At 51.7% G+C, this 27,731-nt stretch overlaps 1 protein-coding gene across 6 annotated transcripts in view; it reads right to left on the reverse strand.

The window, feature by feature from the left end:
• Positions 1-1,133: 1,133 nt before the first annotated feature.
• Pde4a (phosphodiesterase 4A) overlaps positions 1,134-27,731 on the reverse strand; it is a 36,841-nt gene continuing 10,243 nt past the window's right edge. For 2 of the 6 annotated variants that reach the window (XM_076848937.2, XM_076848943.2), the window contains exons 2-15: positions 15,305-15,496; positions 14,607-14,643; positions 14,441-14,511; positions 13,642-13,691; positions 13,350-13,462; positions 9,763-9,856; positions 7,722-7,942; positions 6,707-6,805; positions 6,444-6,608; positions 6,025-6,124; positions 5,676-5,830; positions 5,344-5,466; positions 4,760-4,942; positions 1,134-3,629 (exon numbers count right to left, since the gene is read on the reverse strand). In XM_076848937.2, the coding sequence (XP_076705052.1) occupies positions 2,970-3,629; positions 4,760-4,942; positions 5,344-5,466; positions 5,676-5,830; positions 6,025-6,124; positions 6,444-6,608; positions 6,707-6,805; positions 7,722-7,942; positions 9,763-9,856; positions 13,350-13,462; positions 13,642-13,691; positions 14,441-14,511; positions 14,607-14,643; positions 15,305-15,496 (2,263 nt within the window). In that variant the 3' untranslated portion in view covers positions 1,134-2,969. Of the gene's footprint in view, positions 3,630-4,759; positions 4,943-5,343; positions 5,467-5,675; positions 5,831-6,024; positions 6,125-6,443; positions 6,609-6,706; positions 6,806-7,721; positions 7,943-9,762; positions 9,857-11,321; positions 11,723-13,349; positions 13,463-13,641; positions 13,692-14,440; positions 14,512-14,606; positions 14,644-14,760; positions 14,949-15,304; positions 15,497-27,453; positions 27,696-27,731 lie in introns of those variants that run through there. The other 4 variants (XM_076848974.2, XM_076848951.2, XM_076848967.2 and 1 more) reach the window with 4 other exon arrangements.

Raw genomic sequence — 27,731 nt, forward strand, 5'->3', positions numbered from 1 at the left:
TAAAATACAAAATAGGGCTGGGAATGTGGCTCATTGGTTGAGTGCTTGTTAGTTCGGTCCCCAGTACCTCCCCTGCCTGAAAATGAGCTTTGATGGGTGGAATTAATGGTACAGTTGCCCCCTGGTAACCATAGGCAATTGCTTCCAGGACCCTGATGGACACCAAAATCTGCAGATACTCAAGATCCTTATGGAAAATAACACACACAGTATTTGCACACAATCTGCACACGCCCTCCATAGACTTTGTCATCTGTCCATATCATCACCTGCACAGCAAAGGCTGTGTATATAGTTGTTATTCTACATTGTTTGGAGAACAATGCCATAAAAACAAAGTCTATGCATAGTCAGTATAGATTTTTGTTTCCCAGTACTGGAAGGACCCCAGTGGTGCTCTAACATGAGCTACCCAGTCATTTTTGAGGCAGAATCTCACTCAGTTGCTCAGGCTGTTCTCGAACTTGTGATCCTTCTGCCTCAGCCTCTTGCATAGCTGAGATTATATCCATGTTTATTTTTGTGGTGCTGGGGATAGAACCCAAGTCATTGCACGTGCTAAGCAAGTGCTTTACCACTGAGGTCCCCCACTTTTTTTTCCACTGTGAAGGGAACCAACATTAAAATGGACAGGATGCTAGGAATTTCATAGGTATACATTCTTTCATACTTATTCATCAATTTATTAGCTCAGCAGAATCTGGCCTGAGATCTTTTCTTAGTAGCCAGTGGTGGGTTGTCTCTTTAAGGTCCCCTTGGAATTTTAGGGGTGACTGCTGGGTACCAGAAGAACCCAAGCACCGTGTTCTACTCGCTCTGAGTGAGAGAAGTGGGGCTTACCAAGGTCTGTTGACTTTTAATGACTTCGTGGTTGGTGGTGGCTGGGGTGTGGCTCACAATAGAGTGCTTGCCTTGCATGCACCAAGACGGGGTTGAATCCCAGCCCCAGAGCCAGGAAGACTTCTTAGTCTGAACTTGTGTTGTTTGGGGCCAACCTGGCTGAGTTCTATGCACAGTTCCATCCATTCACAATGTTCCACCTGCTCAGGGAGGGGTGGGAATAGGACCCACCATCTCCACAAACCAAGGGAGGCATGTCAACAAAGATGGGGAATGAAGCCACATCAGCCAGGAACATTGATGAATGTCTCAGTTTAATTGGTGACAAGATCGAATGATCGATCATCCATCAATGGGCTGACAGACTGATCATCAAAGGGGACAACACGTCAGCAGCTCACAGGGGCCCTGCACCCACCCTGGGGAGAGGATCCCTGACTGGGTTGGGGGTCTCTTACCAGTCACCCCTGCTCCTGGGGAAGGGGCAGGGGGCAGGCTCTGCCCAGCCCTTGCCCCCTATGATGACACAAGTTCCCATAAAACTGCAGAGTGCACCCTTGCCCGGATTATGGTACAGTATGTATAATACAGCAGGGTGGGGACTTCTCCCTCGGGAGCCCCTGCCCCACCTTCCTGACTGGGTCAGCCAGGGAAAGGCGAGTTTATTTTCCCTTTTTGCCTTTGTAGAATAATTTACAAACCAACCTTACAGTATATACAAAAAAAAAAAAAAAAGAAAAAAAAAAAAGAAAAAAGGGGGGTGGGGAGGGGAAGGCCCATTCTGGTCACCGGCTGGGACAAACTACTTTCACTACAAAAATGAACCCTGTTAAGCATTATGGAGCAGGGGAAAATGGGTGGACAGACAGATGGAAGGCTCGAGAAGTGGGGGCTACAGTACCTTGTGCTCAGAATTGGGGGGACAGGCAATGAATGAGATAGGCCCCTGCCCCATCTGGCTGCAAAACCAGATTGAAGAACATAGAGGGGGAGGGGAGGGGTCCTTCCTTTCCAACAGTCCCCCATGGCTTGGAAAAAAAAAATGGCCTTGCATCTGTCTGTCATATTGCTCAGGGATTAGATAGGGAAGAGGTTTGGCAAGGTAGGGGGATAAAGGAGACAATCCTTTGGTGCCAGGGTGGGAAGGGTTGCCCAGGATGGGGGATGTGGGTATACACCATTATTGCTTCCTCCTAGGGCAAAAGGTGAGGGGCTCGAGTCAGAGTGTGGAAGTGGAAGGGGGTCACAGGAGGACGCTGAGGGGGTGGAGTGTCTGTGGGCCTGGGATGGGGACTCTGGGCCTGGCCCCACCCCACCCACAGAGCAGGTAGGCGGGGAGCCACTGTGACCCTGTCTGCTATGGCCACAGGAATCATTAAGGCAGAAACAAGAGGAGAAGCAGCTGGAAGGAGGATGTGTGTGTGTGTGTGTGTGTGTGTGTGTGTGTGTATGTGTGCGTGTGTCTTCAAGTCTCGGGCGGAGCTGGCGGTGTGGAACACCACCCTACAGTCAGCAGCTGTGCTGACCCCTGTGTGTGGCTGGACTTGTGCAGAATGAGTGGAAGACTTGCGATGGGGCAGTGAGTGGCTCCCACGGCGACACCCCCACCCCTGGCCCTGCCCAGAATGGCTATTCCCCGCTGGGTTCTAGAGACCCTCCAAAACTCCAAAGAAAAGCCCAGGAGGGGCCCGTGCCTGTGCTTGGGTCTAAGTGGAGAAGCCCAAGGGGCCGGAAGACTGAGCCTGGGACTGGGGTGGGGCGGGAGGCGGGCAGGGGCTTGAAGGCGAAGGGAGAAACCAGGAATGGGGGCGTCTACAGTTGCTGTGTTTCATCCTTTTTTTTTTTTCTTCTTTTTTTGTTCTTTTTTCTAAAAATGTTACCATTAAAATTCAAAAAATAAAATCCCTTCTGGGACCTCAGCCCCTCGTTCCCCAGCCCCCATGTCCAAAAAAAGGCCCCATGGGTGGGGGCAGGGGGAAAGGGGAAAAAAAGAAAAGAGAAAACCCCCCACTTTTCTGTTTTCTTTTTTCTCAGGAGGGCCAAGAGTCTTTGAGGCATCGGAGGAGGTGGTTGCAGGAAGATGGGGGTGAGAGCGGGCAGGGAGGGCCACAGGGTCAGGGGGCTGGGGCTCAGGTACGGTCTCCACCTGACCCCCACCCACCCAGAGCCGGGAGGATGGGGGGGTCCTCCCCTGGTGTCCCGGTACAGGCACAGCAGGGCCTCTTGGCAGCCTGATGGTCTCTTTGGGCCCCCACCTCGGCCGCCGGGGAGGGGAGGCCCGGGAGGCCCGGGGCCTCTTCTGGGGTCCTCAAGGCAGGCAGGAGGGGGCTTTTAAGAGACAGGGCAGAAGAGCTGCAGCAGCTTACAGCATCCGCGGATTCCTCTTGGAACCCAGCTCCATCCTGAGTCACAGGTGCATCCCGCGCTGAGTCTGCGCCCTGCGTCAAACATGCTTCTACCACTGCCTCCGAGCGCGCCTCCTGTCCCTGGGCCGTGGATGACCCCTCAGCTGGGGATACAGCCTGGGCCACAGACAATCCCTGCGTTTCCAATGCCTCCTCCTCCTCTTCCTCCTCCAGCGTCAGCTCAAACTGGAACTTATCCGGTGGGGCTAGATGGCCCAGCCCTGGGGGCTCCTCCTCAGGTGGTGGTGACGGGCTCTGTCGAATGGCACTGTAGTACCAGTCCCGGTTGTCCTCCAATGTGTCCAGGATCTCCTGGGCATCTGGGTGGACGAGGTCTGCCCACGTCTCCCATAATGGGTGCACAATGTAGTCAATGAAACCCACCTGGGGGAGGGAAGAGGTAGAAACAGGTGGCCCTTGCGGCAGATGGCACCATCGTGTGGTGAGAGCTAAGAAAATCAAAAACATTTGACCTAGCGATTTTGCTTCCCCAAACCCTTGCACAAGAAATTAAAACCACAGGAGATATAAACGGAAACTGGATATAAATGAAACACTTCCATATACACATCAATTGGGGGTTGAACCCAGGGGCGCTTATCCACTGAGACACATCCCCAGTCCTTTTTTGTATTTTATTTAGAGACAGGGTCTCCCTATCCCCCTGCCTCAGCCCTGAGCTATTGGGATTGTAGGCAGGTGCCACCTTGCCTGGCTGGTATGTCTTTGAAAGAGAGATTAACAGATTGATTTTACACTACCAGGCCCATGGGGCGAGGCCTGGAGGCATTTTTGGTTGTTATATGTGGAGGGTGGGGTCGATGTGCTCTGGTAGAAACCAGAGATGCTACTAAATATCCCACGATGCCCAGGGCAGCCTCCACCACCAAGGATGATTGAGAAGCCCAGGTTGAAAAGGACAGACACACCAGCTGGGGTTTCGCCAAAGAGAGGAAAGTGAGAAATGCTCCCGTCACATGTTGGCCGCAAGCCTTCACCAGTCCGTGTTCTGTCTCCCTCCACGTTAAACTAAACCAGCACACCACCAATCACCTCTAAACCCACTGAGACGGTACTGGTGGGGTTTCAGGGAAACTGAGGCAGAACCGGCATCAGGTCTGTATGCAAAATCCAGGTAAGCAGCATGGCTGGGGCTGGGCTGGGGCTCAACGGGAGAGCATTTGCCCGGCACGTGTGAGGCACTGGGTTCAATTCTCAGCACCACATATAAATAAATAAAGTTCCCTCAACAACTAAAAAAATATTAACAAGAAAAGAAGGCAGACTGAGGTTCTGGTGGATGCTGTCAATCGGCTGGCAATGCCTGAGGCATGCGACTGCAGGGGCTCAAGTTGCCCTGCAGGGGGGCAAACATGGCCCATTTCCCTTCAAGGGAGAAAAGGAAAAGGAGAAATACTTGACATCACAGCCTCCCTCCCGGATGTGAGAGCTTCAGGCCAAGAGTGGAGGGGGAGCCTGGCCTGGCCCCTGTCCTCACTGCCCTCAGCACGCACCTGAGACTTCTCCACGGAGGCTGTGTGCTTGTCACACATGGGGCTGATCTCCATGCCCCGCTCGCGCTCGCGGTCACCCTGTTGGAAGAACTCGGCCATGATGCGGTCCGTCCACTGGCGGTACAGCTCCAGTGGCTTGGTAGGGTTGCTGAGGTCTGCACAGTGCACCATATTGCGAAGGACCTGCATGGGGGAGGGGAGGGGGACCCATTAGAGCCCCTGCCCCATGTCAGTCTGGAGAGGGGCCCTGGTGCAGGCACAGGGAGAAAAGGTGGAGAGAGGAGGAAGAGAGGAAGTGGAGGAAAAGGTGTGGGAGGGATGGAGAGAGGTGGGGAAAGAGTGGGGAGAGGGAAGGAGGAGACGATGGTGCAGGAGAGAGATGCAGGTGATGAGGAGAGAGGGGAGGAAAGGGGCTGGGGAAGGAGAGGCGGGGTTGGAAAAGAAAGACGGACAGAGAGAAAAAGAAACAGACGACGGGTGGCACAGGAGAAGGGGGCTGAGGCTAAGGCAGGGGCAGCTACCCAGACCTAAAGGGCTGGGGGAGTAGAAGGGTCCAGTCTCCTTGTAAGGTGGTTGTGGGGCACCTGGATGCGGTCGGTGTAGTTGTCCAGCAGGAGAACCCCTGAGCTGGTCACTTTCTTAGTTTCCACCATGGTTTTTAGATCAGCCAGGAGCGTCATGTGCTTGGACATGTCTGTGGCCAGCACCTGTGAGGCAAGGGGGCGTCACAGGGGCTGCCAATGCCCACCAGCTGCCCACTGGACCCGCCCAGGCCTTGGCCGTTTTCCCTCTGCAGAACCCTAAGGCTCAGACCAGGTTTCAGGAGGTTCGTCTGAGACTCAGACCGCCTCCTCACCAGAGCCCACACCTCAAAGGCTTCCTTTCCCACTCTGTCCCCACACCCCGCCCCGCCCACCATGTCGATGACCATCTTGCGCAGGCTCTGCCGCTGGCGCTTGCTGAGGTTCTGGAAGATGTCACAGTTCTCCTCCTGTAGCAGCTTGAAGCCCACAGCCAGGTGGTGGTTCTCGAGCACCGACTCGTCATTGTACATGAGTGCCAGCTCCGAATCTGCAACCAGGCCAGAGAGGTCAGCTAAGGGAACCATGGGTGCCACCCTGCCTTGTGCCCAGATGGCCCTGGGTCAGCCCAGTGGGCACTGCCTCCAGAGTGCCAGCCCAGCACCCCTGTCTAGCCAGTTCCACTTCCATTTGGTCCCTTCCTGCTCCCAGCCCAGCTGTCTCCGCCCCAGGAGGGCCACTCACTGGTGTTGATGAGGAATTGGTTGGAGACCCCAGGGTGGTCAACATCATGGATGGCAGCTGCAAACAGGGCTGCGAGAATCTCTAGGTCGGTGAACACCGCCTGGGGGCAGGGAGATGGAGGCAGAGGGACCAAGATTAGAATGAAGGGGATGAGTGACAGGACCAGAAAGGGACAGGGGGTCAGAGGGAGATGGGGGTCAAGAAAGATGAGGGTCAGAGAGGAGGATGAGGGTTAGAGAGGAACAGAGTCAGAGAGAGACAAAGGTCAGGGGACAGAGTGGAAACGGTAACCAGGGCTGGGGCTCGAGCTCAGGTGGTAGGGTGCCTGCCTGGCGTGTGCAAGGCCCTGGCACCACTAAGAAAGAAATGGAAAACCAGAAACAGGGACCTGGGAGATGGGGGAGGTGGCAGGTTCTCACATCCAGGGCAGGCGTGGCCAGCAGCACGTGGGTGGACTGCAGCACGTCAGCTGCATGCAGGCTGTTGTGGTAGGCCACATCGGCGTGGTAGTGGTCCTCCAGAGTCAGCATGTAGGTCACCATTGTGTCCACGGGGATGTGGAATTTCTTCAGCAGGTCCCGCTCCTGGGGGCGGGTAGGGGCAGGGCGATGACCCCTGCCGGCCTGGAGCACCTTGTCGTGTGCCCCTCACAGCCCGGCCCACTCCCCACTGCCCCCATCACCTGGAATATCGTGTACATGATACAGCTGAGCGAGCGGCCTCCGGCATAGTCGGACACGCAAAAGATGTTCAGGCCCCACTTGCTCAAGTTCTCAAGTTCCTAGTGGAGATGGAGATTGGCGGTCAGGAGCCTGCCAGGTCCAAGGCCCTGAGACCCTTTCCTAGGAACAATGAACCCTGGTCTAAAGGAAGCACCGTCCCTGTCACAGAGTGGCCAGGAGCACAGAGTTTAACCCACCCACTGTTTCTGAAGTGCTTATTATCCACCAAACACCATCGGCAGTTGAGGGAACCGAGGTGTGACTTCTCTACGATCCTGTGGCTCATAGTAGCAAGGCCAGGATGATGGGAACCCAGCTCAGTCTCTAAGCTAAATTGCTCGGGAGTCCCCCACCTCGAGTTGGAGGAGGAAGGGACACTGGCTCATTTTCTGTCTACCCAGCCTCTAGAACAATCCTGATGCACAGTAGGTGCTCAAGAACCCCAAGGCGACTGAATGGTGAGCACACAGCACACCAGTGGCAGCCTCAGAGAGGGTCATGATAAACATCACCAGAGCAAGCCACTAAGGGTTCTGGAAGCGGCAGAAGCCAAAGCCAGTTCTTGCCTGTAGTAGACACTCTTGGGGCCCTGTCCAGATCCATGCCACTGTCCCCCAGCTGCTAGGGAGTGTTGCTTGCTGTGTGGCTTATGGTTGACCCTTTCTCTAGAAAACTGCTCTTGCCCCCAGGGAGGGGTGACGCCATCCATCCCTGGAGGCAGCCCTTAGCCAACAGCTGATTCAGGGCTCTGAAGGCCCAGGGCACGGAGTCGGGGTGGGCTCAACTCCTCAGAGCGCCCTGTGGACGGAGGCTGAGGCCACCTCTGCGCTCCTCCTTTCTGTCCTCTCCATCCTCTCTTGAGGTCATTCATCATCTCAGGCTCTGCTTCCAGGGACCCTGGCTTAAGATATGACCCCACATGGAGTCCTTCTTTGGGCACCTAGAGGTCTCTGTCCCCACTGAGCCCCCACCCACTTGGGCCAGGAGATCCTCTTGGTCAGTCTTCACCCCAAAGCGTGGGACGCTAGTGTTCGGACTCCTGCTGTGCATCAGCTTCTTCACGCCCGTGATCTGTGACATGGGCTGGAACTGTGGCCCCAGGGGCAGGGGCTGCTGGGAGGGTCTCTGTCGCGGCGCTTCCTGGGGTTCTCGCTCTTTCATTGTGGGTGACGGAATCTCCACTTCATTTTGTTTGTCTGCAGAAGATGGGGGACAGGCATGACCAGACCTCCTGGGGAGGCACCTCACCCTACCCCATGTCCTCAGAAGCCTCACCCAAAAGAGTAAAAGCCTTCTGGGTGTCAGGCTGATGGGCACTCGGGGGCTGAATACCAAAGGGGCTATAAGAATCCTTTTGGGAAGGGGTGGGCTGGGTCAGGGGCCCTGGCGCTGGCCCAGGGCTATGGGGTGTCCCCAGCTCAATTGCTAGGTTTGGTCTCCAGGTAGTGTGAGAAGTCAGGAAGTGGGGCGAGTTCCCGAGGGAGAGCCACTGACTGCTCTGGATACTCAGGGAAGCTTCTCAGCCAGGGAAGACACCCCCATGGTGGCTGAGCGCAGTGGTGGGAGGGGGCATCACTGGGAGGGAGGAGGGAAAGGGAATCTCTGGCTCCATGGTCCCCTTGGCAACCACCTGCCTGGGGGCCAGTCCCAGGAGACCTCCTAAGCTTTCAAAGCCTTCCAGAGCCTGGCCAGGGACACCTATTGTGACCTGAGACCTCCAGTCAATGACAGAACCTGACGGGGTCATCTGCATGCCAAGCTCCTATTGGCAGGATCCTCAGAACTCTGTGGCCTGCCACCCGCTCACGTGCTGACATCCCACAATCCTGAACCCTCTTTTTTGAGCTGGAGGAATCTCCTGAATTTGGAGTTTGGTGACACATTGTGAGAATGAAATTATCCTGAGTGTGCAGGAATCTCCTTAGTTTGGGGGTCTTTGGGTTCAGAAGTCAGAAGGGGTTTGAGCTCCCCATGAGCTTAAGGGTTCCAATGAACCCTTTTTTTTTTTAATATTTATTTTTCAGTTTTTGGTGGAAACAACATCTTTATTTTATTTGTATGTGGTGCTGAGGATCGAACCCAGTGCCCTGCACATGCCAGGCAAGCGCGTTACCGCTTGAGCCATATCCCCAGCCCCAAACCCTTATGTTTGGGATCCCTTACAGGTTTATTTTACCTCTGACCTACATCCCCAGACCTTCTTATTTTTATTTTTTATTTTGAGACAGGGCCTCACTAAATTGCTGAGGCTGGCCTTGAATTTATGAATCTCAGCCTTGAACTCAGGCCTCAGCCTCCCAAGTCACTGGGGTTACAGGTGTGTGCCACCGTACCCAGCTCCTTACAGATCTGAAGTTTGGGGATATAAGGTTTGGGAGGATCTACTGAATTTGGAAGGATGGCCAAATCAAATTAGAAGAATCTATTGAATTCAGAGGTTTTTCAGCTTTAAGATTTTTTTTGGGGGGAGTACTTTTAGAGTTCTGAAGCTCAGAGATTCCTTAAGTTTGAGAACTTAGTGAGTTTGGGCAACTCTTGATTTTGGGGTGGGTCTTCTAAATTTGGGATGTTTAATCCAAGTTTGTAGGTTCTGTTGATTTTCCCCTCTTTTTTATTCCAATTTGTTATATATAATCTATTGACTTTTAAAGTTTAGAAATTCTACTTGAATTTGAGCAGGGGCATGAATATTCTCTTGGGGTTTAGAGTTTGAGAATTCCATTGGGTTCCACTGAGTTTGGAGGGTCTTAGAGATTTTTTTGGTGCTGAGGATGAGACCCTGGGCTTTGCATATGAGCTATTCTGAGCTATTCTCCTAGCCCCCCAAGATATTCTCATTCGTGGTTTCCACAGAAGTTGTGGTCCCACTAATTTAGGGGCCTCATGAGTGTGGGAGCTCTTAAGCATAGTGACTTTGACCTTTGAGGAGTTAAGGGGCAGGGTCAACATCAACAGGGTTGGGCCAGCCCCTCCAGCCCAGGTGTCCCCCCTGTTCCACATGCTGCCCTTCACTCACCCAGGAATGTGGTGGAAATGTACTCTGAGACCTGGTTTCCTGACCTGCTCATTTCTGACAGGTGTGTGAGTTCTCGGTTCAGCATCCTCTTGAACTAAGGTGAAGGAGCCAAGAAGGAAGGGGAGATAGGGTGTCATTGCTGCGGGTGCTGTATGTGTGCCAGCCCTTCCCACAAATTCCTGAAGACCCCAGGAGCCCCTCCTATTTCACGCCTCAGACCACTACCAGGCTGCTAGAGGGGAGGGGGTCAGCCCTTCCTCTCCTCCCAGCTCTGAAAGGGGGACCCAGGCCCAGGAGGGTGGTGCTGATACCAGCATAATCCTCTCTGTTTGAGGAAAGAAGGGCTCCCCTTCCAGTCCCCTCCCAAAGAGGAGCCAGAGGGGCACCTGTGGAAGGGAGGGGCTCCTGCCTAACAGGGAACCAATAGGGTACTAGGAGAATCCCGTCACCATGGTGATGGGAGTCTCCTTAGCAACTCCCCCTCCAACCAGCTGCTAGCAGGGGAAAGGGGGGCAAGCCAGAAGCCCCTTAACCCTTGCCTTCCCACAACACCCCTGGCCCAGGTCTCGTCAGACACAGACCCTAGTTCTAATCCCTGTGGGATCCCTGTCCTCAGTCCCAGCCAAGACTGGAAGGAGGAACGTAGTGCCCAGTCCTCAGGGAAGAGGTCTGGCCAGGGTATGGGAGAATGATTAGCTAAAGAAACCCCAGCTGGGTCACCCAGGGAAGGGGGAGAGGGGTTCCCATCATAGCCCTCTCCCCAACCCCAGAGAGGTGAAGAGATGCACAGCTGAATGCAGCATACCCAAAATGGGGCTTGGGGGCCCCACCTGGTCCCCCCATGCTACTTCACACAGGCCTCTGCTGTGACATTGTGCATGGAGGAGAAAGGGCATCGGCTCCCCGCCCCCAAGCTCTGCCGAAGCATCCCCGAATCAGGAGCCGACTCTGTCCAGCAAGGCAGAGGGAACGCCAGGCAGGAAGGGTGGCCCACACTGGGGCAGGGTGGTCACTTCTCCCAGTGCTGACCAGAGATCCTGGACACAATAACATACACGCGCGCATGCACACACACAAATATCTCTCACAACTGCACAGCGTCCCAGACTGCCCCCGTCCTACACAGCGTCACAAAAGCCCAGACAGGCAAATCAAGGGGCACATCCAAAAAGGCAGTCAGTGATATTTGGGGTCACATGCCCTAGAAACATCAGGTAGCTATGGCTCACGAATATGGTCCAACACACGACATCACAGTCAGAGCCATGGGACTGCAGACAGGGAAACACCATGACCCAGGCAGGACACACACCACTGCAGACACATATACATCCAGATAATGCCACAGTCACACCCAGCGAGAGATCCGCTCTCCCAAGGGAGGCCACACACCCCCAGCCACCTGCCATCCACGCCCAGTCCTGGGTCACACTAGAGACAGTCACAAGCCTTCAGGTCTGGGCCACACATGTGCACAGCTGTACACACAGCCCATCCAGGGGGCCAGAGGGTCCAAGGTGGAAGGTCTCCTTCCCACCCTCCACCCTGCGTTCCCCTACCTGGTCCCACCAGCCCACCAGCCACGGCTTGGAGCAGGTCTCGCAGAAGAAATCAACCAGGGGCATCTTGGAGCCTGAGCCCCGCTCGGGGCTGCCGCACACAGAGGCTGAGCTTGGCGAGTCCTGGGCTGAACAGCCAAGGGGGGGGGGTGCCGGGCAGGGGGGGCAGTGGAAGAGGGAGCCGCGGAGGGGCCTGGGCCGGCCCAGCAGGGCTGGGGGCTCCCTTCCCCTCCGCGCTCCCTGTGGCAGCCCTGGTTACATGGTCTGCCTGCCACTGGCCCTGATGGGCCCCCCTGCGGCAGTGGCTAGAGGCAGCGGCCGCCCCTGCCCATGGGGGGGTGCCGGGCCAGGGTCCCCGGAGGAGGCTGAGGAGGCTTGGGGCTCTGTGTGTGCACCGTGTGTGCGTGTGCTCACTGCAGCACTGGCAGGCTGCATGCGGAGTCAGGTGGTGCTGGGGGTGGGGGGGCGTTAAAGGGGCACCAGAGCCCATGGGCCTCAGCCAGGACTTGGGGAAGGAAGCAGGACACAGCTCTTCCACGTACACACCCAGAGACAGAAACACACACCTGGACACACAGACACACAAATGCCCCGAGACACACCTTCCACAGACACTACCACACACCCCAGGCACTTGCCACATGGACACCCAAAGGCCCTCAGTCCTACACATACATGACACACATGTGCACGCAGAGGAGACAGTCAACTCTGATGCCCAACACGTTCATAGGTGTAGAACGGAGCACATGGACACACCCCTTTCAAGAACGGAGACTCACACTCAGGAGACACAACCCTAGGGACAGACACCCAGATACTAGATATACTTATAGCCACACACTCAACACACCCACAGACACACACTTCAACAAACATAAACAGCCATATGTCCTTGGCCAAAATCATACACTGACAAATCCATAAGGGGATGTTCACACTCTCACCCAGAGATGTCCAAATACACACACCCCTTCACGGAACATCCACATACCCCTACCCAGAGACACAGTCACATTCTCAGTTGCCTGACCCCCCCTCAGGGACACAATCACCCTCACATTCACACTCTTCCAGACGAGCGTCCACCCACAGACATGTGCGCTCCCCAGCGAACACCTGCCTGCACACTCACTTCCTGAAAGGCACCGCCCACGAGGGCTGCCACCACGCTGCAGCACTCCAGGAGGCATCATTCATACTGTCTGCTCTCTGAATGGCGCCCCCTGGGGATGTGCAGTGGGCACAGCTACAGGGAATGCTTGCCCCCTCCCCTTCAGCACTGCAAACACAGTCACACTTAGAGAAACAGCTTAACCAACCGGATATCTGCATGGCCTAAGTGTCACATAGCCCCACATAATCACCCGTGCACACCCAGACACCCCTCAGAACACACTCCAAACTTGGAGCCAACAAATCAACAACTACCCAGACCCTTATCCACACACACAGCTGCAGACAGTACAAGTATACAACACCCCCCAAGACAGGTAAGTCACTACGGACAGATGTAAAACCAGACCCCCCCACAGACACACCAGGTTCTGCCATCCCTGGGAAAAGTCAGAATCTACAGGAACTGCAGGCCTTCCAGCTACCACCCAAAGGCTGACTCCACCTAAAGATGGGCCATCCCCTAAGTCCTTACCCAGTCCCGCCCTCACCTGCCTCACCTAAAGGTTGAGCCCACCCACTGACTCTACTAGAGGCTGGCCCCGCCGAAATATGAGTCCTTGGTCCCACTCCACAAACCCTACTAAGGAGTTGGCACCACCCCTGCCGTCCGCGTAGCTGTTGATACCACCCACAGGCCCCACCCACAGCTTGGCCCTTGGGCCAATTCCACAGGCTTACAAAGGAATTGGCCCCGCCTACTTCCCCCATCAACTACTTGGCCCCACCCAAGACTCCACCCCCACCAGATCCATCCAGGGATTCGCCCCCCCACCAGCATCCCCTAATTGTGAGCCACACCCACCAGCCCCGCCCTGGCCACCAGCCCCCCCACCAACCCTGTGCGCCTACCTTGTGCGAAGCCATCTCGCTGACAGAGCGGTAGGTCTGCATGGTCTCCAGCTGCTCCAGGCACCAGTCCAGCTCCTCCAAAGTTTCCCGGGCCAACTGCTGACACGTCTCCTCTAAGAAGGGGCACCCAGGGTGGTGACTTGAGAGGTCCGCAGGCAGAGCCCCAGCCCACAGTGATAGGGGTTTGCCAGGTGGGTGGGGTGCCAGGGAAGGGGTGAGGCAGCCACCAGGGCTGAGGCACCTCCACTGGGGCAGCAAGATGGGCCCTTTCCCACCCCCTAAGCTTAGCTACCTGACAGTGTGGCCTTGCAGACGGGGGTTGGGCCTCCCAGCGGGGATCGCCTGTAAAGAAATGGGGCTCCAAAGTCACCGTGGGACTCTCGGATCCTTGCCTCCCTCTCTCCATAAATAAGGCCAGTTTTCCTGTTTCCGCGTGCTCACTGCATCCAAACGTGCTGCCATGCACAAGGCCTGCAGCCTCTCAGTGAGGCCCATGAGAACCCATTTTTCAGAAAACCGATTCAACCAGGTAAAACTGGCTTCTTCAAGGCACACGGCAGATCAGCAGTAGGATCAGGTACTTGGTTCCTTTGGATACCCTTCTCAACTTCCCCAATCCTCTGAGGAAGGCTCTGTCCCCAACCCCTAGAGCAACTGGCAATTCTGAGCTAGATCCACCTCCCCAAAATAACAAGAACTGCTCCATTTATTGGGCACTTACTATGTACAGAGCAATATTCTTGTGCTTTCTATACACCATCTTCTGGACTCTTCACAACAGATAGCTATTGGAAGCACTACTGTAATTCCCACTTTACAAAAGGGAAAGGAAGGGACCACAAGAAGCCATTTGCCCAGCAGGTGAGGCTATGGCCTCACCACCATGCATGCAGACATCCAGTCTGTATTTATAAAAGTTTGTGTCTTAGGCACTTCAACTTCAATAACTCTTTGGCTCCAAAGAAATTGTTACATGACCAGTCCTTCAGAGAAGTCAAGTGCCTGCCTGAGGTCACACAGCAGGGCTGATAACTGAACTCACTATGCTTAACCCTCATGATCATGGGTGCTGGGGCCCAGCTTCAACGTACTTGTTGCTGGGAATAGGTACATTGGTCAGGAGCGAGAAGTTGCTTCGAACACTGCGGAGACTGGCGAGTACCTGGAATGGGGGTGACAGTAAGTAGAGGTGTCTACCTGGAGAGGCAGCTGGGGCTGAGCCCCTTCCCCAGTTGTGGAGGGGTGCGGGGGTCTCACCTGGGCAAATGGCGTAACAATGAGGTCCTCAGCATGCCTGTGATAAAAGATAGTGGCAGGTTAGAGATCCCCAGAGAAGCAAATCTCTGGGGAGGACATTGTGGGAGCTGGATGGAGGGAGGCTGGGGGCAGGGAGTGGGGAGAGGCCACTTACAGCACCCAAGGGTGAACATGCTGCCAGGGCTGGTCCTGAAGGAAACCGCTGGGGAGGGGTGCAGACAAAGGGAGGGGGGCGGGAAGTGGATATGCCAGAGGGGAGTGCTGTGAGGGGTTGGCGGAGGAAGCGCAGGAACAGGGTATGGGGCTGTGGTGGGCACCTGAAGGGAAAGGGCAAGTCTGGCGGGAGATCTGGAGGGCTCCATCTCAACAGGGGCTCAAGGGAAGTGGTGCTGGCTTGGGGTGGGCTGGGGGACATCAGAATAGGGCCAAGTAGTGGGGCTTCCTCCCTGGAGGGACAGTTCCTGTAGAGCCTGGCTGAGAGCAGGCGATGGTAAGAGAGGGCTTGGTAGGTCTGGAGAGTAAGGCTGAGCCCTTTATAGGGGACAGAACCTATTAGACGTAGGACAGGGGCTGCTGACTACTCTGCCCTATCGGGGCTTAACCAAGGTGGGGATGGGTGCCCCCATGCCCTGCTGGGAAGGACAGCTTGTGGCAGGGCCAGGCCCGGAGGAGTGGCAGGTGGGGAGAGGGGTGCTCACGCCTCGCTGGTGACTGATGAGTTCCGGGACATGGTCTTGGGTGACATGTCATAGTCACTGTCAGAGCGGTAAAGGAAGGATTCCCGGCGCTGGCTGGTGGCTGCCCCAGCGTGCAGCACGAGCCCTGGGCTCGCCTGCGAGTCCAGGGGGCTGCGGCCAGGTGATGGTGTTGGGCCATTTTCTCCCTCGAAGCTGCAGGAAACAGGTGGGAAGAAGATCAGGAGGTTGAGATGGTGTTGAGGAGTTCAAGAGGAAGGGAGACCAAAGTGCCCAAATAGACTGGAGACAGGGAGCTGCAGTCTGTGGACTGTTGCTGGGTACTTCTGGTGCCAGGACCCATTGCAGGGACCGAGAACACTCTGGGCCAGAAGTCTAGGGTCATCCTTGCCTTTGCTCTGCCCTGCAAATCAGCCTGTCTGCCAGGATCTTTCCAAATCTGTCCACTTCCCTCCCCCCATTTTTTCTTTTTAAATATTTTTAGTTGTAGATGGACATAATGCCTTTATTATATTTAATTTTACGTGGTACTGGGGATTGAACCCATGTGCTAGGCTAGCACCCTACCACTGAGCCCCAGCCCCAGCCCCTCCCCTCCCCTTTCTTCCAGCACCTCCCTTCTTTGGCCTGGACAGGTGTGTTCTCAACAGCCCTGGTCTCCAGCTCATTGCTGTCCACACTCTATTCCTCCAGCAGCCACCAGAGGGAGCGAATGAGCACCTGAATCAGATCCAGTCATTCCGGCTCAGAACTTTCTATAGCTCCCACTTGATGCAGAACAAAAAGCTAAAATCCTCACTGCAGCCCACAGGTCCTGCTCTGTGACCTCCTGCTTTGCACCTCATCCGCTCTACTCCACCCACAATGGCATCCTCCTTGCTCCTGACCAATGTGCAGAAGAGGTCAACCCCTGCCTTGATATTTTCTATTTTTCTTCCTTTGAAACCATATGGATGTGGTGGCGCACACCCATAATCCTAGTGACTTGGGAAGCCGAGGCAGGAGGATTGCAAGCCGGACACAGCAACTTAGCAAGTAGCTTAGTGAGACCTTGTCTCAAAATAAAAAATACAAAAACCACACAATTTGCCTGGAATAATTTGTATCTTACATTCCTTTTTCACTGTTAGCCTGCCCTTCTCAACCTTTGCAGAGCAAGGGTTTTGGTCTGTTTTTCTCACCACTGCATCCCTAGAACCAGAACAAAGCCTAGTGCTGTTCAGCCATCCATAGTGATCAACATGATGGATATTCAATAAATGTTTGTTGAATTAATCAATGGCAGACAGAGAGAGAGCAGCAACTTTCCTGAGGTCACACAGCACAAGGTGCAAGCTGTAGGTACACAACTTGCTCTGTCATCCTCAGCTCTTCATATCAACTATCTTGGCTGAGTCCAGTCCCAGGTGCTTTATCTGAGACTGACAGACTCACAATTGTCCATCTTTTTTGAGCTCCACGCCAGGCATCGTTCTGTGTTAATGCTGGTAACTTCAATGACCCAGGGAAGGTGCTGACTCCTTTTGTGGATAAGGGAACTGGTGCATTATCCCTGCCCCAGGCTTATACAGCTGAGATATGGCTCAGCCTGGGGTCTTCCTGATTCATTTGGGGGGGTCTCTGTCTCATCGTCTCATTGCTCCCCACCTGCCTGCCCGGTAGCTATGTCTTTGTCTCTGACCTGTAACTCTACTCCAGCCACACCAGCTTCCTTGCTGGTCTTTGAACAAAAAACAAATCCTGTCAGGCGCAACACCGCACACCTGTAATCCCAGCTACACAGGAGATGGTAGGAGGATTGAGAGTTTGAGGCCAGCCTGGACAACTAAAGAGTTCTCAAAATAAATAGATAAACAAACCAACAAATAAATAAATTGAAAAAGTGCTGGGGATTAGCTCAGGGGCAGAGTGCTTGCCTAGCATGAGCAAGGCCTGGGTTCAATCCCTGGCTTCACAAACCAATAAAACAAGGATTCCTGCTTGAGGACCTTTACGCCCCCCCCCCCCCCCCCCCCCCGCCTTCCTCTGCCTGGAGTGCTTTCTCCCACTTCTGACTCATAGCTGGCTTCTCATCCTTAGGCCCTGCTGAGCTGTCACCTCCTCAGAGCGACCTGTCCTGACCACAGCATGGCATAATCCACTCATGTATTCATTCATATGTTGCCAGGTGCTGTGCCGTACACCTGGAATCCCAGTGACTCAGGAGGCTGAGGCAGGAAGATCATAAGTTTGAGGCCAGCCTCAGCAACTTCATGAGACCCTGTCTCAAAAGAAAAAACAAACAAGCAAATAAAAAGATTGCGGTATAGCTCAGTGGTAGAGTGCCTCTGGGTTCAACGCCCAGTACTGTCAGAAACAAAAAAATAAACAACAACAAAAAAACGTTGAATATGTTTCATTAATATGTTTAATGAAGGCAAGGGGGTTAGACTTGTCAGTGGAATTCAGACTATATTCTGAGTGGGAGTAAAGTGGACAGGAGAGAGAACAGAACACGTACTAGGGGTCAGCATAGGTTGTTGTTGGAATGGGTCTTCTGTTAAGAAATAAGTGAAATACCTTAGACCAAGACAATATTGGTTTCTGTATACTGAGTTTGTTTGTTTTTTTTTTTTTTTTTTGTGGGCTAGCTCTGGGGCTCATTTTATAGATGAAGAAAATGAGGCTCAGGCTGGAGAACAGGTAGTTCTTCTGGGTCACACAGCAAGATTATGGCAAGATCAGAATTTGCACCCAGACTAAAATCCCCACAATCCTTTGCCTCCTCTACTTGGTAGAGCCCATATCCCTGGGCACCAGGCAGCCAATGTAAAAAGAAAAGTGAGGATGGGTCCTTGATCAGCCAGAAAGTAGCTCAGTAGTAGAGCATCCATGGGCTCAATCCCCAGTACTGGGAAAGAAAAAAAGACTTTAAAAAGACTCCAGATTCACTGTGAAAGTTCAGCTCTGCAAGATACTCTCAAGAGAGTAAAAGGTAAGTTATAGACTAGCAGAAAAGTACGAAGATCTTTGCTGTGTCAGGTGTCAGAATATGCTTTGAGTGGTGCACCCCTGTAATTTCAGTGTCTGGGGAGACTGAGGCAGGAGGATCGCAAGTTCAAAACCAGCCTCAGCAACAGTGAGGCGCTAAGCAACTCAGTGAGACCCTCTTTCTACATAAAATACAAAATGGGGCTGGGGATGTGGCTAGGTGGTCGAGTGCCTCTGAGTTCAATCCCCAGTACTCCCCCACCAAAAAAGTGTCCTCCAGGGGTTCATGAGTTGGAAGTTTGGTCCTCAGTGTAGAGGTATTAAGAGGCAGGGCCTAGGGCCATCCATATTGGGGTTCCATCTGTCCCCCTCAAGAGTTCTATTTCTCTTTTGTGTGCGTGTGTGGTGCTGGGGATTGAACCAGGGCCTTGAGCACGGGAGGCGGGAGGCAGGAGCTGTAGCCCCAGCCCTCTGTTTCTATCTTCACACTTGAGTGAATCCTACTCCTTTCCCTCTTGCAAAACAAAACAAAACAAAACAAAAGAGATGGGACCTAGGGCCCTGTTGTAGGAGTCAGCCTTGGGCTGGGGTGTGGCTTGGTGGTAGGGTGCTTGCCTTGCTGCACAGGCCCTGGGTTCTAGCCCCAGCAGCAAACAGAACATGGACGACCTCTTCACACCTACCAGGAGGGCTAAAACACATCTGGCAATGCCAACGGTGGAGCCACTAGACCCCAATACATTGATGGTGGGAATGCTAGGTGGCATAGCCACGTTTGAAGACAGTTTATCAGAGTTTGTTTGTTTTTTCTAGCACTGGGAATTGAACCCAGGGCCTTGCACATGGTAGGCAAGTGCTCTACCCCTGAGCTGCATCCCCAGCTCTTTTTATTTATTTCTTTATTTTGAGACAGGATCTCACTAAGTTGATGAAGGTTGGCCTCAAACTTGTGATCTTCCTGCCTCAACCTCCCAAGCAGCTGGGATTACAGGTGTGCACCACTGTGTCCGGCTGGTTTGTTATTTTTTTAAACATACATGTGCCAACAAATCTACTTCTATATATTTACCAAAATAAATGAAAATATGTCTGCCCCCAAACCTGCACACACACGTTTATAGCAGCTTTGTCTGTAACCACGAAATATGAAGCTGAAATGTCCAGCAAGTGGTGAATGAAAAAGCTGCAGCAGATTTATACCACAGAGTGCTATTCAACAATAACAAAAGGACTACTAATACATAAAGTCGATAATTGAGCCAAACGGTAGGATACAAAGACAGGGATGAGGCCAAACCCAGGGCCCTGTAAAGGCTAGGCCAGTGCTCTGCCACTGAGCTAAATCCCCAGCCCTACCTTGTTTCTACACACTAACAAGGAACAGTCTTAAAAGGAAACACAATTCTATTTACAGTAACATCAAACTAATAAAATACTTAGGAATAAATTTATCAGAAGAGGCAAAAGATGTGTATACTGAAAACTATAAAATATTGCTGAAAGAACACCCCCACACACACTACTGGGAATTGAACCCAGGGATGCTCTACTACTGAGTCACATCCCCAGTCCTGGGTCTCACTAAGTTGCCCAGGCTGTCCTGGAACTTGTGATCTTCCTGTCTCAGCCTCCAAAGTATCTAGGATTACAGGCTTTAACCACCATGCCCAGCTATTACTGAAAGAAACTAAAGAAGACATTAATAGGAAGTCATCCCATGTTCGTGATTAGAAGGCAACACTGTTAAGATAAACACTAACCAAAGTAATTTATAGATTCAATTTGATTCCTATTAGATCCCCAAAAACCTTTTTTTTTTTTTTTTTTAAGAAATAGAAAAACTCATCTCTTTTTTGTTCTTTTCTTGGTGTGTGGGGGGGTACTGGGTTTTGAACTCAGGGGCACTCAGCCACTGAGCCACACCCCTAGCCCTATTATGTATTTATTTAGAGACAGGGTCTCACTGAGTTGCTTAGTACCTCACTTTTGCCAGGGCTGGCTCTGAACTTGCGAACCTTCTGCCTCAGCCTCCCAAGCCTCTGGGATCACAAGTGTGTGCCACTGTGCCCAGTGAAAAACTCATCTTAAAATTCACACAGAATTTCAGGGGGCCCTAAATAGCCAAAACAGTCTTGAAATAAGAGAACAAAGTTGGAGGACTCCTGCTTCCTGATTTCAAAATGACTGTACCACAAAACTACAGCAATGCTGACAGTGGTACTGGCAAAAAGACATAAAGACCAATGAAACAGACTAACGGGCCCTGAAACAAGCTCTTGCACATATGGTTAAATGATCTTTTAATGAAACCATTCAATGGAGAAAAGAGTCTTTTCAATAGTGGTGACTGGAAAACTGGATATCCACACACACACACACACACACACACACACACTCAATGGAGTTGACCCTTAGCTTATATCATGAACAAAAATGAACTCAAAATGGATGAAATACCTAAATGTAAATGCTGAAACTATAAAACTCTTAGAAGCTTTATGACATTGGTCAGGTACAAAGGCACATGACTGTTATCTAAACTACTTGGGAAGCTGAGGTAAAAAGACTAAGTTCAAAGCCAACCTGGGCAATTTAGGGAGATCCTATCTCAAAAAATAAAAAGCGCTGGGGATGTAGCTGAATGCTAAAGTGCCGCTGGTTTGAATCCCAAGTACTGAATTAAAAAAAAAAAAAAAATTAAAGATTTATGACAGGGGCTGGGGTTGTGGCTCAGTGGTAGAGTGCTTGCCTAGCATGCATGAGGCATTGGATTCGATCCTCAGCACCACATAAAGGTAAAATAAAGATACTGTGTTCACCTAAAATTTAAAAATAAATTTAAAAAAAAAAAAGCCTTATGACATTAGATTTGGCAATGGTTTCTTGCAATGAGATCAAAAGCACAGACAACAAAAGAATAAATTGGACTTCAACAGAATAAAAAACTTCCGTGAATAAAAGGACAGAATGGAGAAAAATGTTACAAACCATATATCTGATAAGAGATGAATATCTACAATATATAAAGAACTACTACAACAACAAAAACTTACACAATCCAATTTAAAAGTAGGCAAAGGAGACAGGCCTAGTGGTGCAGGCCTATAAATCCAGTGGCTTGGGAGGCTGAGACAGGAGGATCACAAGTTCAAAGCCAGCTTCAGCAACAGCAAGGCCCTAAGCAACTCAGTGAGACCCTGTATCTAAATAAAATACAAAATAGGGCTGGGGATGTGGCTCAGTGGTCGAGTGCCCCTGAGTTCAATCCCCAGTATCAAAAAAACAAAAAACAAAAAACAAACTTGAATAGACATTTCTCCAGAAAAAAACAAGTGAAAAGATGCTCAACTCCATCAGCCATCAGGAAAATGCAAGTCAAGACAATGGGACGCTACTTCACACCCATTAGATGGCTTCTGTAGGCTTTGTCTTTAAAGATGTTGGGGATTTCTCTGTTCTCTGTAAGCAGAATGTATTTTGAGGGCTCCTGAGCCACTTTCTTTCCTGGATGCTACTTGCAACTGGCCTTTACCCCTGGCCTGTTCCCCCTGTCCCCATTTCATGCAGCTGATTTCTTTACTCTAAGAGAAGGGTCTAGGGGACCAAGTGGGCACTACTCCCTCCATCCACCCCATGTCTGGCCTCTGGCTAGCCTCCTGGGTCTCTGATCTGAGCTTCAGAGAAGGACCTTGTTAAGAGTCTTGATGGTGCCCTACGTTTGCTCACTCTTCCCATCCCTAAGGTCGCCCACCTCCCGTCTTACCTGGAGTGCCCCAGACAGTGCCACTTACACAACCAGCTCCAGCCCGTGCTGCTCTGCTCTGCCTTCCCAAGCAATACACCTTCCACCAGTTATTGAGAGCAACTAAACTCAAATCAAAAGTATTTTTAAGCTGGGTTTGGTGGCACACGTCTATAATCCCAATGACTCAGGAGGCTGAAGCAGGAGGACTGCAAGTTCAAGCCAGCCTCAGCAATTCAGCATGGCCCTGAGTCACTTATTGACACCCTGTCTCAAAATAAAAAATAAAAATGGCTGGGGATGTAGTTCAGTGGCTAAGCGCCCCTGGGTTAATGCCGGGTGCACCCCCAAAAACAGTATTTTTAAGGGCCACACATAGCTCAGTGGTAGAGTTCTTGCCTAACAACATCTTTATGCTTGAGGTCACACACACACATACACACACACACATTTGTGAATAAAAACATTGTAAATACTATATCTGACAAAGGGTTAATATTCCAGATTATAAATTATTTCTAAAACTCAACAACAAAAACTCCATTCAAAGATGGCATAAGCCAGGTGCAGTAGCAGAGGCCTGTAATCCCAGCAGCTCAGGAGGCTGAGACAGGAGGGTTGCAAGTTCAAGACCAGCCTCAATAACTCAGTGAGACCCAAACAATTTAGTGAGACCCTGTCTCAAAATAAAAAACAATAAGGGCTGGGGATGCAGCTCAGTGGTAAATTACACCTGGGTTAAACCCTCAATGCCCCCCTCAAAAAGGCATAAGAGAAAGACAGTAGAATGAATCAGATGTAACTTTCTATGTTCAAATATGAATACACCACCAGTGAAACTCCACATCATGTACAACAGCAAGAATGAGATCCCAGTTAGAAAAAGATTCAATCCATGTATGCATAATATGTCAAAATACACTCTATTGACATGTATACCTAAGAAGAACAAACAAACAAAAGGCATAGGCTTGAATAGACATTTTTCCTAAAGATGTGCTCATGGCCAATAAACACAGGAAAAGATACTCAACATCACTAGCCATTAGGGAAATGCTATCAAAACCACAACGTAAACTGTGCTCAGCGGCAGGTGCCTGTGGTCCCTGATAATGGGGAGGCCAAGGCAGGAGGACATCGGGGCCAGCCTGGACAACACAGCACGATCCCATCTCAAAAACAAAATAACCCCACAATGTGACTCCATTTGAATGGCTCTTATTCAAACAAAACCAAAAAACAGAAAATGACAAGTGTTGGTGAGGATTTGGACAAATGGGAATCACTGTGCTCCTCTGGAGAGAATGTCAAATGGTGCAGCCGCTGTGAAAAACAGCTAAAGTTAGATTACTGCACAACCCAGCGACACCACATCTAGGGAGAATCCCTAAAGAACTGAAAGCAGGGATTCAAAAAGATTCAGGTGCACACATGGTCATGGCAGCACTCTTCACAAGACCCAAAGGGTAGAAACTGCCCAAATGTCCATCAAGGGATGAATGAAAAATCAAATGTGCCACATTCATGCAATGGAATATTATTCAGCCTTATAAAGGCTGGACATGTATCCCAGGAGGCTGAGGTAGGAGGGTCCCAAGTTCAAGACCAGCCTGGGCAACTTAACAGGATCTTGTCTCAAAATTTACAAAAAGAGATGAAATTGTGATATATGGCAAGACACGCCTTGAAAACATTATGCTAAGTGAAATAAGCCGGTCACCAAAGGACAAATATTGTCAACCGCACTTATATGACACACTTAGAATAATCAAGTTCATAGAGAAAGTGGAATGGTGGTTGCCAGGGCCAGGGGAGACAGGGGACATAGAGGGTCAGAGTTTGTAGTTTCAGTGTGGGAAGAAGAAAAGTTCTGGAGATGGATGGTGGCAACAGCTGCATGAGAGAGGACGCCAATCACCTGCTCATTAAAAAGGGTTAAAATGGGGGCTGGAGTTGTAGCTCAGTAGTAGATCACTTGCCTGGCATGTGTGAGGCCCTGGACTTGATCCTCAGCACCACATATTAATAAATAAATGAAATAAAAGATCCACTTACAACTAAAAAATATTAAAAACATAAAAAAAGGGCTGGTGGGGGCTGGGGTTGTGGCTCATTGGTAGAGCACTTGCCTAGCACATGTGAGGAACTGGGTTCTATTCTCAGCACCACATAAAATAAATTAACAATACTGAGCCCATTTGCAACTAAATGTGTGTGTGTGTGTGTGTGTGTGTGTGTATATATATATATATATATATATATATATAATTTTTTTTAAAGGGCTGGTGATGTTGCTCAGTGGTTAAGTGACCCTGGGTTCAATCCCTGCTACCAAAAAAAAAAAAAAAGAATGAAAAAAAAAGGGGGGGGGGCTGGGCTGTGAGTATAGCTGGTTAGCAGAGCAAGTGCCTAGCATACATGAAGTCCTAGGACTGATCATCACCACAAAAACTTAAAAAAGGAAAACACCTCAAGGAGGAATACTCATAGATCATTACTGTGGCCTTCGAGGATGATGCCCATTACCATCAATACGTACGAGGTGACAGGTCATAACCTTTCAGGGACATAGTGCAGCTGAGTATCCTTACCAACCACTGTCACATCCCTTATATTTTGAAGCCAGAAATGTTTCAGAATTCACACTTTTTTTTTTTTTTTTTGATTTTGGAATATTCACACATACCTAAGAAGGTATTCTGGGAGGGAACCCAAGCCTAAACACAGAATTCATTTATGTTTCATATATACTTTACACACACAGCCCGAAGGCCATTTTATATGTTTTATAAATTTTGTACATGAAATAGTTTCATGATGTAAAATTTTGTACTTGTGGTATGTCAGCAAACAGCTTCGAATTCTGGAGACTTTCAGATTTCAGATTTTTGGATTAGGGAGATTCAAACTGCACTGAGAAGACACTTCTTTTTTAAATTATTATTTTTGATTTTTTTAGTTGTTAATGAGACCTTGATTTTATTTATAGGTGGTGCTGAGAATCAAATCCAGTGTCTCACACATGCTAGGCGAGCGCTCTACCACTGAATCACCCCAAGCCCCAAGAAGACACTTAAGTTCTTGCTGGTGCCTGGCACTATCAAAGCACTGTGTATGCATTTATTTCTGCCACCAGTTCTTGAGGTGGGTCCTGTTAACTTCCTGTTCAATGAGGAAACTGAGGAACAAAGGGATGGTCAGAGGTTGGTGGCCTCACATCCAAAGAACTATGTCCTGTCTCCTGAGGCCTAATCTGCAGTTCTGGGCCCTGATAAGTACCACCAGGCAAGGGAGAGGAACATAGCTACACAGAGGCCCCCATCCCTCTACCAGGAACCTAAGCTGCAGCCCAAGAGGGTGCTCGGCTAGCATAGAGATGGCAAATACACCTGCCCCAGGAGACTCTGCTCACGTAAGCAAGAGCCCAGAGGCCTGGATGGGAAGAGGATGCTCCCCAGGGCTTAGATGTTTGTACTTCAAGAGTGGATGTCTCTTGGGCTGAGGGCAGCAAAGGGAAGGGGATTGTTGAACTGCAGCCTGGGGGTGGGGAGCTCTGCTATCCCAGGCAATCAGATCCCTGGACTTTCCTGGCCTGCCACTGACTGCTCATGGTGGCCCAAAGTCAGCCAGAGATGTCTCAATGGAACCCAAAGTCACCACCACGCTCAGGGGCCACTGGCAATAAGCCAACATCATAGCCACAGCAGAGCCACACACCCGGCACTCCATCAGAGGTCAAAGACTGGGCTGCTTTTCCTTCAGTAGGCTGACCACCTGGCACTCTCCAGTGACCATGCCACCTGCCTCCACCTCTGTGGGGCCCCCAAGCCTGCCTACTAGGTTCCTGGGACATTAAATTAAGCCTCTAGAAGACCATAAGTCCAGGAGCAGATCTTGGCCTGAGGGAGTTGGGCTGTGGGATGGTGGGAAACAAACAGGCTAGAGGTGGTGCTGGGCAAGGGGGACATGTCACAGCTGGGAAGGATTATAATAAACATGAATATAAACAACCTCAGTCGAAAGCCCAGGGCCAGGCACTGTGCTGTGCCCCATTTTCACGACAAAGAAATCGTGGCACAGAAAGGTAGAATATGGACTTGAACCAAGGTGGTCAGCCTACCAAACTGCTGATAAATCACAATCAGTGGGTGTCTGTCTCCCCCCAGAACAGACAAGGAAGGCAGGCCTGGTGTCTCCCTGGGCTCCCTGCCCCTCTCCACCTGACTGCTTGCAGGAGGTGCCAGACAGCCTTTATGGAATGGCCTGGCATTTGCTCTGTGAAGGTCACAGGGAGGTTGATGGCGGGTGCTGGCCTGTGTCTGCCAGACGGGTGCATGGTGCCAGCTGACACGGCTGTTTGTGGGGCTGTGTGTGGAATGAGTGTCAGTGTGTATATCAGTCTGGGGAGGAGGAGGGGGAGGTCTGTGTGCACACAGGTGTCTATGTGGAATTGTGCATCTGTGTGTGTGCATGGGGTTAGGTGTTCATGGGTGTCTACCTCTTTGGATTTCTGAGTCTTGTGACCTCATGAGTGGTGCCACACGGATGCTGTGACTGTGTGGGAATGAGGCACATGTGGAAAATCAGCCTGCAGGAACTTGTGTAGGGTCCGGGGCATGTGTTTCCTGGGGAATGCAGTGTGTACAGGACTGTTGGAGGGGTAAGCAAGAGTTGCTGTGGTTTGTGTGTCACCTGTGTGTGGCTGTGGGTCACTTGAGGGTTCTCTTGGTGCCCTGACTAGCCAGGAGACCCACACCTAGTATAGTAAACACAGGGTGACCCCGAATGCCCTGCATGTGGGTGTGTCTGTGTGTTTCTGAGTTCGGCGGTGTGTCCCCACACTGGAGACTGTGGTGTCCAGGTATCTGAAAGGGTTGGTGCTGGGTGGCAAGGACAAGTCTAGAAAATCCAGAGAACTTAAAAGGCCACTTCCTGGCCCCAGCCCTACCCAGCCTATTCTAAATACCCTCCAGGCATCCAGGAACCTCCCCTCCCCACCCCCGCTGCTCCAGCTTGGTTTTCAGCCTGGCAGCCCCAGTAAGAAGGAGGGGGTAAGGCTGGAGACACAGCAGCATAGGGCCTGAGGGACCTGGCTCCAGGCCAGTGGCCTGGGAGTGGAGCCCAGGTGACGCTAGACACCCATATTTGCTGCCAGGGTGAATGCCAGAATCCCAGGTTTGGGGGCACAAAGAGGGTGCAGGGATCCTACTTTGGGCAAGTAGGAGTGCGCAGGATCAGGCACCAGCTTTGGGGGCCACCACCTTCGGGAAGCCCTCGGTAGCACTTGTATCTTTGGGGAGAGGGAAGGGGGTAGGACCCCGACCAGATCCTGGAAGCCACCACATAGGGGACTCCCCCAAATCACACTCGAGGGACCCCTTTCCCAGCACAGCCAGAGCCCTCAGGTCGCAAAGAATGCTACTGGCTACGGGCCACCCACCTGACAGATCTACCCGGCGGGTGCCGATGAGTATCTTCATCGCTGAAGGAGAAGTGGGTCCGGGACTCAGGGCTGGGGGGCAGTGCCAGGGCAGGGGGCCGGGGCCGGGCCCGGGGCGCTGCACTGGAGCGCATGAGAGCCAAGAGCCGTCGGGGCTCGCATGGGGACGGCTGTCCAGTGGTGTGCCGCGCACAGCTCGCCAGGTCCGAGGTGTCTGCGGCCGCCGGCAGCGCCGCCTCCGCACCTCGCGGCACCCCGCCTCAGTGACCCTCCCATGC

Source organism: Callospermophilus lateralis, chromosome 1, assembly GCF_048772815.1.
Source record: "Callospermophilus lateralis isolate mCalLat2 chromosome 1, mCalLat2.hap1, whole genome shotgun sequence".
Lineage (NCBI taxonomy): Eukaryota > Metazoa > Chordata > Mammalia > Rodentia > Sciuridae > Callospermophilus > Callospermophilus lateralis.